This window comes from Corvus kubaryi, unplaced genomic scaffold (genome assembly GCF_017639235.1).
Source record: "Corvus kubaryi isolate FWS band 111438036 unplaced genomic scaffold, C.kubaryi_AGA036_p1.0 74, whole genome shotgun sequence".
Lineage (NCBI taxonomy): Eukaryota > Metazoa > Chordata > Aves > Passeriformes > Corvidae > Corvus > Corvus kubaryi.
This window is the reverse complement of record NW_024582061.1, coordinates 18,706,713-18,720,100: the sequence shown is the minus strand read 5'-3', so window position 1 is coordinate 18,720,100 and position 13,388 is coordinate 18,706,713. Positions and strand designations below refer to the sequence as shown.

The window sequence follows — 13,388 nt, the reverse complement described above, 5'->3', positions numbered from 1 at the left end:
GGAGGGGACGCACTGCTATTCATAGTCCCGGTCCCCACCCACGGGTGCCAGGAGTCAGACAGGGGAGCACCTTATCAGGTAGGTGCCTGACTGAGCAGCATTCAGCGCTGTCCCAGGGCTCCATCTCCACCCCGACGCAGGGGTGAGTGCCCCGCTGACGTCAGGAGCCCTTACTTCATTTCCTGGCACAGGGGCCGAATTTTCACAGCCGTGTCCTGTGGGAGAGGAGAGGCGGTGGAACTGGAATAGGCGTGCTCAGCCCCACCTCCTCAGCCCTCCAGCTGTTAAAGCTCCCAGGAGCGGCGAGCGCGGAGCTGCTGCTCGGCCGGGGCTGCGGGAGCGGAGGCGCCCCGGCTACTGGTGTGCTGGGAAGGTGCCTCTCCTAGACGGAGCCTCCCTGCTGCCTTCACCAGGCAGGACCCAGAAAGGTAACGCAAGGCAACGTTTTACAGGATCCAGGGTGGGCCTGACTTCTGCAGCTGGGTTGGGATGGCGTGCAGGACCATGGCTCTGCGGCGTGGGAGAGCAGGGGCATGGGTGCCACAGTGAACTGAGAGTGCCTCCCATCCTTGACTGAGATGGGATTGCCAGCTGGAGCTGGGGAGACGCTGCCGGGAAGCGGTTTGAAATTTGTGGGCGAATGGGTGTATTTTATGTACAAACATCAGTGGGAAAGGAGGGTCAGGGTGGAGGGAGAAGACTCCTCGCTCAAGCGAGAGCTGTGATTTGGGGTGTGCTGTATAAGCTACCATAGCACAGGCTCCCTTGCACAGACTGCAGAGCCCCTTGGAATTCCTAAACACTTCTGTAGGTGCTGGATGAGTAGACTCAGCTTCTGGGGAGCAACACTCACTCAGGAGACAGAGTAGAAGCTCTTCATGCCTCATGATGCCTCACGGGACATCTACCTTGGAAAAAAAGAAAAGGCAGCAAAAGTGGTTGCAAGTGACCCAGTTCTCCAAGTCAGGAAGGTTATTTCCATCCCATTTGTTCCACTGGCCGTGGTGGCTGGCTGTGGCAAGCACCACTTGCAGTCAGCACCAGTCAGGACCCAAAGCTGTGGGTGTGCTCCGTGCTGTCATGAGGTCTCTCACGCTGGTTCTCTGGGCTCTCTTCGCGTGCCTCAACAGCGAGCACCAGTCTGTATCTGCCAGAGCTGTGAACAGATAAGCTAATCTAATCAACAGTAAATGTCTGTGGATAAAATTTTAGACTTTTCTCTCTAGATTTTCAGAAAGGTTGATTGTTTATTGCTTACAAATGTCCAGATAACTCAGCTATCTCTGCAAGAGGTCATAAATCCCCAAAATTTTGTATACAATGATTGTGAAAACCCCTGCATGTGTTATCCACTTATTCCATTCTCTCAATGGGAGTCCAAAGTTCCTGCATATTTGAATAATTTGCATTTTATTGTAGCCAGCCTTTTGAAGAGCTGCACATCTTTTACACAGTGAGGTTAGAAGCTGAAAAATTCTTCCCCAGTTTAGTTCTAAGCAAGTCCCATTGAAGCATATGTGGGGCTGAGAGTGGGTCAGTGATATTTTCCCCCTTTGTTCATCCCTTGATTAGATCAATTGCCATTTACTAAAAACACAATCTGCACTCACTAAGATCTGCTGGAAGGGTTTGAGAACCAAATTCATAAGTGCAGTATGTTGTTCTGGCACAGGAAAATCAAGGCAAATGGCATAGTGAGCACTAAAGTCTAAATTTTGCAAGGTTAATTTTTTCTGTATCTATTAGAAAGCTCCTGGTTTTCCAGTGTGGGTCACTATTAAGGACAGGTTTGCCCATGTTTCATTGTCATATTGTATCTAAACTCCTCTTTTGATAGATTTTAGAGACTCAAGCCTAACTGAGCAATTTGGTATCGGCCCCTAGGATCTAAACTCACTCGGTGCCTGCATAATGGGCCATGAAGTGCCCAATGGCCCTCTGCTGTGGTTTCTCCATAGTATTCATGCTCCCAAGAAAGTAAGGAATTTAATTTCCCTAAACAGCCCATGTAAGCCCTCTTAACCCCTGGGAGACAGGCGTGCTCAGACAGCACTGAAATCCTTATGATGAGACAGCAGGAATGCATTAGAGACCTTGACATCATTGACTTGGGGACTCCTCATGCAATAATTTAGTGGTTACTTCTCATGCAATGAACAGCATTAGCTCTGACATGTCAGGCCTCTAGTCAGTGCAAGGCAGTATCTTGGGGAGGAGACTGAGGTCTTTGAGACACTCCTTATTGCTACACTGCCATGAAGAAGGAGGAATATGAGTTTAGGGCTAGTGGTTGGTGGCCTGAATTTGTTGTTGAATTTGGAGTGAGAAGAGCTGTGCTGGAGGCATCCAGGTTAGTTACCTGCAAGGTAAAAGGTATTAAAGTTCCCCCTTCGTTCGTAACAGTAAATCAAAGCCAGAAGTGCTTCAGAGAATGTAGAAGGGAGAAAGCAAACAGAACAATGAGTTTCCTGTTCTGCACTGTTCGTTCATCTCTGAATCTCCCTGGTACAAGGTACTGTTGTTGTTTGAACTTGTCAAAAGAGCGTCAACTGTATTATGACTAACAGCTGCTCTTGTATCACAGAAGTGACAAGGCAGCTCAGTCTCTGCACTGCAGGGCACCAAGCAAATGCCTGCTGAAGCACCTCACCTTCTCCCTGCTCCCCACTCTCCTAAAACATTGCACAACATTAGGCACAGTGCAGAGGACATGCAAGGTGAATTACCTCCTCCTGAGGGGCTTGGCTTGCCCTTGATGGAGAGCCAAGGCCAAACAATGAGACGACTCTGCTCCCACTGCCCCATGTCCTTAGCACTGTGGTGTCCTTAGCCAGTGAGGTGGGGATGGAGGTCTGTCCTGCCTCTCCTTCCCCACTGCTGACAGTACCCAGATGGTTGACTTGACAGCTTGTGTTTTTTCTTTTTCTACAGCTTTGCAGAGGTGGTTCAAGAAGGCGAGAGGATGACAGTGCCGCCTCCCTCAGGCTGCGGCAGCATGGATGCTGACTACTACCTGCTCTGTGACACGGAGAAGGCCTGGGGGATTGTCCTGGAGTCGCTGGCTGCAGCAGGCATCCTCATCACCATTTTCCTCATCTGCTCACTCTTCTTCCTCATCTGCAAAGTCCAAGACAACAGCAAGCGGCACATGATCTCCGTCTATTTTTTCTTTCTTTTAGGCACACTCGGCGTTTTTGGTCTCACTTTTGCCTTCATCATTAAACTCAATGACAGGACTCGTCCCACTCGCTTCTTCCTATTTGGAGTCATCTTTGCTCTCTGCTTCTCGTGCCTCCTCACCCATGCCTGCAACCTCAGCAAGCTAGTGAGAGGAAGAAAGCCCTTCTCCTGGCGGGTGCTGCTGCTCTTCATTGTTTCCTTTGCCCTGGTACAAGTTGTGATCAGCATTGAGTACTTAGTCACCATGTTAGTAAACCAGAGAAACGAATTTCTGGGTATGTCTCGTGAGAATACCAACAAGGACTTTGTCATGCTTCTGATATATGTGCTCTTCTTGATGGCTCTGACCTTCTTGATTTCCATGTTCACATTCTGTGGGTCATACAAAAGCTGGAAGAGGCATGGGGCGCACATCTTTGTCACTGTCCTGTTCTCCATTGCCATTTGGGTAGTATGGATCACTATGCTCATAAAAGGCAACACGGTTTTAGAGAAAGAAATTTGGGATGATCCTGTTGTGGCCATTGCTCTGGTGTCCAATGGCTGGATTTTCCTGATAATGTATATTGTCCCTGAAATTTGTTTCCTCACTGCTCCTCTGAAGCTAGAGGACTATCCTCCAGAAAATGACTTCTGCCAACCCAAGTTCCTAAAGCAGACAACTGGACTGGACAACCGTGCCTACACCCAAGATGAAATTGTGCAAGGTATGGTGAAGTGAATGTCCCCCCAGCCCCAAGCACACAAGCACCACTCATGACCTAAAACAGTTAGGAGAGCTACAAGAAAAGATATGAAGATGATAGATAAATTAGAGACTAGGAAAAAGTTTCAGACTGATGAAACTTTGGAAATGCACATGAAAATTAATCTCCAGACAAGAGGGAAATGAGTGAGGACCAAGGCAAAAGCTAAAGGTGTGTAGGAGGAGTGACTGAGTAGAGACTTGCTGCATGTCAGGGCTGAAATATAACTCTTTATGACCCTGCTATGTCTGGGAAGTGCATGTTAAAAATCAGGAGGATTTTTTTGTTTCTTACTGGCACATCAGCTCTTCAGGCCTATCTAGGTTATACCTTGGAGGTTATTTATTCCAGTTCTGATCTGGTGCCCTTATCCATGTAAGAGTGGATAAAAAGGAGGAAAGGAGGTCTTTCTTTTCTGTATGAGTCTTCTGCATATTTGGACAAAGCAAAATGTTCTATTAGTTTGGGTTTCCCAAGTCTATGGGTAGGAGATGTGATTTCTCTGGCTGTGGATTTGCTATTGGTGTCATGTTCGTCACCTGGAGTCAGACCCCCAGGCTTGTAAAACAATAGCCAGGAAAGGCTGTGCTCTCCCAGGGAATACCACAAAGGGGGTCTTGTGCATACAAGTGGGAGGGATTTGGCTGGTGGTAGTGACAGTAATTGTGAGGCAACAGGAGGTGTCTAAACTCCAAGGCCACCTGTGTCCTGTTATTTGCAATACCATTCATTCCTGTTTTCAGAAGAAAATATTTAATGTCCTCCACCTGTGGATTTTAGCTCATTCCTGCCTGCACATTGCATTGTGAGACCAGTCTAAAAGCAGCTGCTAATGTAGCCACAGACCCTGTGAGTTTCCCTTGATGTGGTATCTCCAAGCTACTGTGTGATGCTAATGCACTAACTTTTCCCTACTTTTGTCTTGTGACACAGGAGACCTCAACTACTCCCCATACGCTTCGAACTTTCAGATGAAGGTAAGTTCATGCCACTGTCACCTGTTTCACCACATGCAGGCTACAGGCTACTGTTCAGGCACTGAAAGGAAGGGAAGGAGAAGGAGCAAAGACAGATGGACCTAGAACAGGCTCTGTGAAGGCAGGCAGGTGCTTTGCGTGGAGCCAAGTGATACTGTGATGTGGTCATGGAGGTGCCTGTGGCTGGAGGGAAAGAGCTGTGACATGTCCGGGGACATGGGAAGGCAAGAGGGGTCTGAGGTAAAGAGGTTGTGGTTTTCAGTACTTTGGGATTTGGTACCACATAAGAGATCCTCTTTTTGAGCACCATTCCTACAGCAGACTGTGCCCTTTCCTCAGGAGAGTGTGCTTATTTCCTCAGCCCATGCCCTGAATGTATTCCCACCAGCAGACACTGGAAGTTGCAGTGCAGGTCCAGAGTGGGCAGTCTGCATGTCTACCTGTCCTTTCACCAGTCCTCCTTCAGACCACAGCCTAGCCAGGTCTAGTAGCTCACACCATGTTCCCACATGTCCTCTGGTGACATGTCTCCATCACTAATTTGTTCCACCAGGATCCTCTTCCACAGCCTTATTGGTCACATTCTTAGGAAACCTTCAGCTCTGTTTCTCCCTTCCTTCCTTTGTTTTCTTTATAAGCCCTGTTTTATGACTTCTGTCCAATTTTCAAACATAAAGACTTCTGTGCTTCCTTTTCAGGCCATTGAACCCCAGAATGATTTCTCCATCCCTCGCCCCAAGGCCCGGACAAGCCCATACCATGACTACACTGGTGGGAAAAGCCCCATGTAGCAGCTCCACAGTGAGCAAAGAGACTAAGTGCCCCTCAGTAGAGGCACAGGGAATGGGCCACATGGTGACAAATGAGATGATCCTGTGAAAGAGTCAAGCCACACCAGCAAAAGAGGAGACAGATCCTCTTTCCCCTGACACAGGCACCCTTGTAGCTCCCTCTTATTCTTCAAACATAGCTTTCAGACACAGCCCTGGCTGTCCTGTCCCTGTTCACTCTGTGTCCCCATGGAATGGAGCTTCTCCCTTCTGATGGAAGAGCATCCTGGCCTATTTTCAGCAGGAATGCTGGAGAAGCAGGAAGATCATCAGCTGGCTCTGCCCCAGACAGCACCTGCTTTAATCAGCTCATGGGGATGCCTGCATCCCTCGTCTGATGGGAGAGGAGGAAGGACCAGGAGCTTCAGCCCTACACATTCCTTCCTCCTGCCCACCCATGAAGACATCTCAGGTACTACTGAGGCATCTTTATCTATCTGCTATTACTTTTGTGCCCACTCCCAGCCCTGCCTGGCTGTCCTCCAGAGATCAGTGGAGAAGAGACAGAGTAATTCATTTTTTCATCTTCGTATTTGCTTCCAACACCTTCCTCATCATCTAGGGACCATGCTGGAAATGGGGAAGAAAACTTAAAGACATAAAACCAGCTACACCAATTTACCCTGACACTTTTTCCCATTCATGTTCTGACAGCCTCCTTTCCAGCTCTGACTCCTACCCATTTCCCCCAGCTGAGCTCCCCAAGGTGCCTGCCCAACCCTGCAAACTCTCCCACCCCGTGCCTGCCATTCCAGGCTGTGGATCCCCAAAGACAAAGCCTCTTCCATGTGGCTCCTTGCAATACCCTGGTGGGATATAATCCCATGAACCTTGGATCTTGGCCTCTTCCTGAGTGTGTCTGTGCATTAACACAAACATTTCCCAAGCAGCCAGGTTACAGAGGGCGGACACCCTTCTTCCCAGGCATGAATGAGCAAAAGTGTGTGTGTGTGTGTGTGTGTGTGTGGACTGCACCCTGGTGATGAGCAATGAGTCTGCAGAGTTGAATCATTCTGTAACCTGCTTTGCATTTGATAAATAGCTTTCCATGGTATTTCATATATAACTACAGAGAGCTCTCCAAGTTGGGTGTGTATGGTACACTGGCTTCTGACACAGCTGTATATTTATTTAGTACTTTGTATATGGACTGTTTAATTAATAAAAACCCAAACACCTGACTATGAGAAACTGGTGTTCTTCCTTGGGAATGTGATTCCTGTAACGGCTGGTGGGGTGACAGCAGTAGCTCTCCATGGGTTGGAGCGGGCCAGCTGGAAGATTGCACTTGGGGAAAAATGGCAGAGAGATGCTGGCTTCCTTGGAGCTGTCATTGTGAACCAAAGACCAGCTGTTTGAGGGTGCAGAAGAAGGGTTAGTACTTTCTCTGTGCTACTTTTCTTGAATAAAGTTGATCCAGTGTTAGGAGTGCTTAAGAAATGAGGAAATAGAAATCCAAGCCACAGCAAGCAAATGCCAGAGGAAAGAGGTGAACTTTTCATCACTGCACATGTCTGTATCTGCTGTGTCAAATCTGTATTCATTTGCTTGTCTCTTGTTGGGTACTTGCATAATCAAGAATAGGAAAGGAGCTTGTAGGTATGCAATTCAGTTTGTAAAAAGATGTCTTTCTGATGTTCTGAATACATGTAATATTTTTATTTGAAAGTAGGAACAACAGCAAAGCAAAATAATATCAGTGAAGATGATGATAATTTTTAAACCCCCTGATGGTATGAGGATATAATTTCCCTTTCTAGAGGATACTCTCCCATGAGATTTTACGTGGTGTGTTATGCTACCAGATATTCATATACTCTTGGCAAGTAAACCACTTCCTCAGGCTCAGTGCTGAATCAGTCAGCCGGGGTCTTCCCCACTCTGCCTACTAGCACTGAAGGGCAACACAAGGACATCTGAGCCTTCTGAATCCCCTGGCATGAGAAAGAGCCCTCCTAAGGACTGACTTTGAAATGTATCACAGGATAACTTGCCTTTTCCTAGTAAATTTGAGGTGGAAATGATGCCTAACCCTCCCTCTTCTTCTTCCCTCCGCCAATGCAGTCCACAGGTGTAACACAGAGGATGAGGGAGAAAACTCAAGGATGCTAATATAACATGGGAGAGCAGGCTGGGAAAAGGGTTTGTGAAGCTGTGATGCAACTTGTTGACTTGCAGACTGAAGGTTGGGGGGATATGCTTGAAACAGTAACAAACTTTCAAGAAACTAGCTTTTTGAGCAGATGTGGTGTCATTGATAGCTACAGTATGTCCCAGGATGATTCAAAAATGTGTTAAAACAGAGCCAGCTCCTCAGCTTCAGTGGTGTCTGGTGGAGCAAAGGAACAGGCTAACAGGAGAAATAGGAGTGAAGTGTGCTCTTATGGCATGTTCTCCATATCCCAGACACTTACCAACTCCTTCACTAACTGCCACAGACCAGAACCTGCCTCCCAGTGCACCTTGGCCCCAGAGGCAGCAGAACTAGGAGGGATGAGACATCATATGCACTCCCATTGAGTCAGGGCACGGCGATTTTCTTGATTACTTGGTTGTTACTGTGCGTGCTGCTCGGCAGAGAATGCAAATCTCCTTCCACAGATTTACAGTGCCTTTTAGAGCAATTTTTTAAACCTCTGTAATGACACAAATACTAAGCTGCCCAGGGTTATTTTGCACTTGTTTGATATTAAGGCAGCTTTGTGTGAGAGCTCATTTAAATGCCAAAATAAACATGAATTTCTGTGAACTTGGCACTGCTGGGTAAGGGGTGCTGCTGTGCTGCAGGTTTCTCACACCTCAGGAGAGCCTTTTGGGAAAGCAGGAGTTTCCTCTCTCCTTATAATTGAGCTTAAACCAAACCAGTCGGCCACTTAGTCACACACACGCATCCCCGGGAAATCCTAAACTGGTGGGGCCAGACAGACTAGACCCAAAAGGAACAAGTGAGTTGAGGAGGCAGGAAGGTTACCTGATCCTTGTGCGGTTTTTTCTTAAAATCTGCTCACTGGGAGGCCTGTAAACCCAGTAAGGCTCATCCCTGCCCTCTCTCCTGCACAGGGCTCCCTTGGTTGCAGGTGCGCTGCCTTCAGGGCCCTCTGGTTTCCGGTCCCTCCTCTCCCTGTTCAAGGAGAGCAGAGAGCCAGAAATGTACACACCAGAGAAGGGTTGGCACAGAGCACACCTGGATTATGAAAGCAGCCAGGATTATCAGGAGGCAGGATAAACTCTGCTGAACTTCAGGTCAGGGGTGTCATGGGAAAAGAGCAAAGAAGGACAAAAACACTGTTCGGTCCCAGGACCTTCAGGGTTACCATCCCATGGCCTTGCCAGGGCTGTAGGGCTCCACGTGCCTGGCCAGGAGTGAACATGGAGGGTGCAATAAACCTTTGGGGCACAGACCCTAGTGGTGACACAACCTGGGATGGGGAGGAACCTTGCTGGGGTCACCTCCCAAGTGCTCCCTGCCACTTCTGACAGCTGGTGCCAGTGCCACCGTCCCTAAACAAGATTCTTCTTTGAGAGGGATTCACCTTCTTCCTACAAGTCCTGTAGCCCTTGCTGTGGCACAGGGGTCTCAGCTGGGCCCACTCTCTCCAGGCTCACAGGGCCAGGGCATCACTTTAATCAGATCTGCTCCCCAAGGAACAGAATCACAGGGCCACAACTTGGATGTGGCAACTTTTGGTCCAAGGGTGCATGTTGCTCCTTTGCCAAAGGTCACTGACAGTCTCACAGCAGGGCTGACAGTGCAGGTGGTGTGTCCAGTGCCCAATTACAGCAGTCACCTTCTCCCATACAAACCCTATGCTGCAGGTTTCAGTGTGTCTCATCACACAGAACCAGAACCAGAGGTAGCTGAAGCAGAGAAATGCCTCCCATTTTCCTGGCCCTGACAGAGGCAAAGCGAACAGCTGGGAGCCGTCTCCTCCAGCCATCCCCGGCAGCTGCACTACAGCCTGTGAGCAGCACCTAAAGGGCAACAACGCTCTGGAGCAAGAGACAGCATTCAGCCTGCCCTACATTTCCACTTACACTCTGCTCCTACACACACACACTCCCCAGGGAGGGACTGATTTTGCAGCTTCTTAAAGACAAACATGAGATCTAAAAGCTGCCAGTGAGAAAGTCATGTGTGGGTAACACATGGAATGCCTCTTGCTCTATTCTGCCCCAAGCTCCCTTTAAAATGTAAGCTCACACAAAGATGCAGGGAGCTGGTGGTTCTGAGAAGCCGCAGAGTTCTTTCTTGTTTCCAGCTCTTTCCTACATTTTAATAGGTTTAGCAGTACTTCAGAGTCACTCAAAGGTTTTGGTCAGATGGGACTTCTGGAGAGGTCCAGTCCAGCTTCTGCCCTGAACAAGGCTCACCTCAAAGTTAGACCAGTTTGAGGTAAGCTTTGAATGTCTCCAAAGGCAGAGATCACACAGCTTTTCGGGGTCCATGTTCTGGTGTCTCACCGCTCTCATTGGGATTTTTTTTAAACCTGTGTCTAATCAGAATTTCCCTTCCTGCAACTTCTCTGTCATCCTTTGACTTTTCACTGTGCACCTCTAAGGGAAGTCTGGCCCCATCTTTTCTATAGCATCCATTTAGTTAATAGACAAGAGCACCTGGATCCCCCTTAGCCTTTCTTCTGATGACTGAGCAAGTCCCTCAGTCTTTCCCCCTGGTGACATGGTCCAAGCAGCTCCCAATGGTCTTAATGGCTCCCCTGCCAGACTTGTTCCCCTTGATCAAGCTCTGTAGCAGTGAGAGACCCAAACTGGACACAGTACTCCAGACAGAGCTGCCCGAGCACTAAGTAAAAGGAAATAACCACTTCCCTCACCTTGCTGACTTCACCCTTACTCAAACAGCCTGGTATGTGGTTGGTGTACATTGCCATAAGTGTGCATCTCTGGACAATGCCTTCTTCAGATTCATTTTCCCCAGCACTAGTTACTCCCTTTGCCCTGGAGGAGCTTGTGTGGTTATAAATAGAAGGGACTGAACAGTTCTGAGCTTCTCTCAGGAAGGTGGTTTCTGACAGGAGCCAGAACTAGCACCCAAGGCCACTCAGCTGAGGGCTGCAGTGGCAGCTGCCTCTCCTAGGAGGAAGCTCTGGAGAAGGAAACCCAAGAGCCCCTGCTCAAATTTGCCTACTTTCTGTGGCTCTGAGTGCAAAGTGGAGGTGTGCCTCAGCGGCAGCAAGCCCAGCCCTTGCGTACCACCTGGTCTGTGTCGCTGCACCCAGGCTGGGGTTGGTGAGCTGTTGGTGAGCAGCTGCACTCAGTGGAGCTCTGGGGCACCCAGCCAGGGGGGCTCAGCTGCCTCTGCCCCAAGGCAGTCTCTGCCACTGCACTTAGCAATGAAGGACACTGGCCATGAGAGTCTCTGCTGGGAGTCCCTGCCCCACTCCAGCCATCTTGGTCCCTGTGGGGCTGAGACCTGTCTTGTCCCCTCTCCCTACCTGCAGCACACTCACCCTTCTGCACCCAGTACTTTCCTATTAAGGATGCTTTCCCTCCCTTAAAGTCAACATGCCCTGCCACACGCAGTTTCTAGGGAAACTGGTGTTTGCTTTGCCTTTGCTATGGTGATGAAGCACTCTGCTAGATGTGAGTGCCATTTTCTGCAAAAGACTTTCTGAAGTGCCAGACATGGATCAGGAGTTGCCCTCCTGTCTGACCAGCCTGATTTTATCTGCATCTCCAGAGACAGCCAGGGCTCTGCCTGCCTGAGCAGTTTCTCCCATCAAACTGATAACAGGTGCATTTGGAGGAGAAAGCAAAGGCTGTGGCTTACAAAACGGGCATCTTGTTCTCTAACTAATTAGTCAAGAGCTGAAATAGAATGCTGTGTCTCCAGCATATGTTGCTGTCTGCTGTTTCTCTCTCAAAACAGTCTGTAGTGAGGATCAAATGCTGAGATCTCTAATCATGGACATAAAGGGACCTCAGTAGCATCCTGGGCTCTGGTACTACTCTGTGCTCAGTGCTGCAAGAAACTATGTTTTCCTGCAAATCATCTCTTCACTGGTTTTACCACACTGAACAAACACGTTTGAATCTCAGAAGTTAGGCACTGAGGCACTGCTCAGTGTCACTTGATCATCCCAGGACACTCCTATAACCCAAAAAGCAGGCTATTCCTGCAGGCACTCTGTTTTTAGCAGCGCTGAACCGCCCTCTCTGACTGGCTGTTTGCCACGTCCTCAGCCCCTAACCCAGCCACCCGAGACTGGTGCCACGGGAGAAATGAATGAGGGCACGCAGGGTCCAAGAATGACTCCAGCACCCACCTGGGTGGGTGAGCAGTGGGCCACGTCCCACCGCGCTAACTCTTGCAGGATTGAAAGCAACAGCCTCGAAAACAGGGAGGAGGCTGGGTTTATGTTTCTGGTTCCTCAAAGGAAGCGGAGGCAACTCCAGGAGGGCCGGGGCGAGGAGAGGAGCCCGCGGCAGGGCCGGGGCGAGGAGAGGAGCCCGCGGCAGGGCCGGGAGCCCGCGGGCGGCTCCTCCTGGCGTTCCGCCAGCGGCCGCCGGGCGGCGCCCTTGTCCCGCGGAGCGGCCGCGCGGGAGGGGCCGGTCCGGAGCGGGGGCAGCGCTCGGCTGCGGCCACAGGCCAGCCCGGGGAGAAACCGCACCGCATCACGGCTTTGGCACTACAACCCTTCCAAGTAACAGCAGGAGTAGTAATAATAATAATAATAATAATAACAACAACAACAATCACAATAATAACAACAACAATAGTAATAATGAAGTTATTTCATGGCCTTACTTACACCGAGCTTTGGTAAAATTTGCAATTTTGCCGCCATGAAATGATTTCTTTGACTCAGCATGTTCCAATAATAATTTAAAAAAAAAATTTAAAAATTAAAATAAAGCAACCCCAAACCCAAGTAACTGTAACTTTCCAGCTGAAAAAAAAAGAAAGCTTTTCCACTGTGATGTTCTGCTTGTTTTATACAGCAGCACAAAGACCTTGTCTCTGAACTAATTTTATTTTAGGCACAGTTTAGTTTGATTTCAGCTAGCCTCCTCCTGACTGTCTGCACTTAAGCTGCTGGAGAGAAATGGCTGCCTGGAGAGGCTGCTGCCCATCTTTGGGGAAGTGTCTGTGGTCTAGGAAGATCAGTCAGCCCTCAGACCCTGCACTGCAGATTCCTGGTGCTTCACAAGGCTGCGAGAGGTGGGCAATCGCTGGGGTGGGCAGCAAGAGGGGATGCTTCTGGCAGACTGTCTGTCGAGGCAGAGTATGGCTCACCAGCTCTGCTCCCCATTCTGTCCAGCCTCCCAAGTGGAGGCCACCGGTTTCTGGGCTTGCCTAGGTGGGACTATGCCAGTCAGAAAGGCAGGAGATCCCCAGTGTCAAAGCCTGTGGTATCTGGCGGCAAGGTGGACAGGACAAATTTATTACACAAAGAAGTATCAGGTCTTTGTCCTTTCTCCTCCTCACCCATCACCACCATCACTACTGTGTATTGAGACTGTGTTGTGGTTCTCCTTTGTTATATCCAGACTTTTGGGTTAAAATCAGCAAATGATTTGTGTGAGATGAGACATCGACGGGGCCAAGATTAAATGCCCGGTTCTTGAGCACGAATCACCTCACAAGCAGACGGAGTCACTGATGCAAAGATGTGTGTGCTGAGTCAAGGTATGCT

The 13,388-nt window shown here is 49.2% G+C and overlaps 1 protein-coding gene across 1 annotated transcript; it reads left to right on the top strand.

Moving 5' to 3' along the window:
- The first annotated feature begins 262 nt into the window (after nt 1-262).
- On the top strand, nt 263-6,914 carry LOC121675545 (retinoic acid-induced protein 3-like). The gene is made up of 4 exons (XM_042051098.1): nt 263-428; nt 2,932-3,887; nt 4,860-4,903; nt 5,602-6,914. The coding sequence occupies exons 2-4, from the start codon at nt 2,963-2,965 to the stop codon at nt 5,692-5,694; spliced, it is 1,062 nt and encodes a 353-aa protein (XP_041907032.1). The 5' UTR covers nt 263-428; nt 2,932-2,962; the 3' UTR covers nt 5,695-6,914.
- The last annotated feature ends 6,474 nt before the right edge of the window (nt 6,915-13,388 follow it).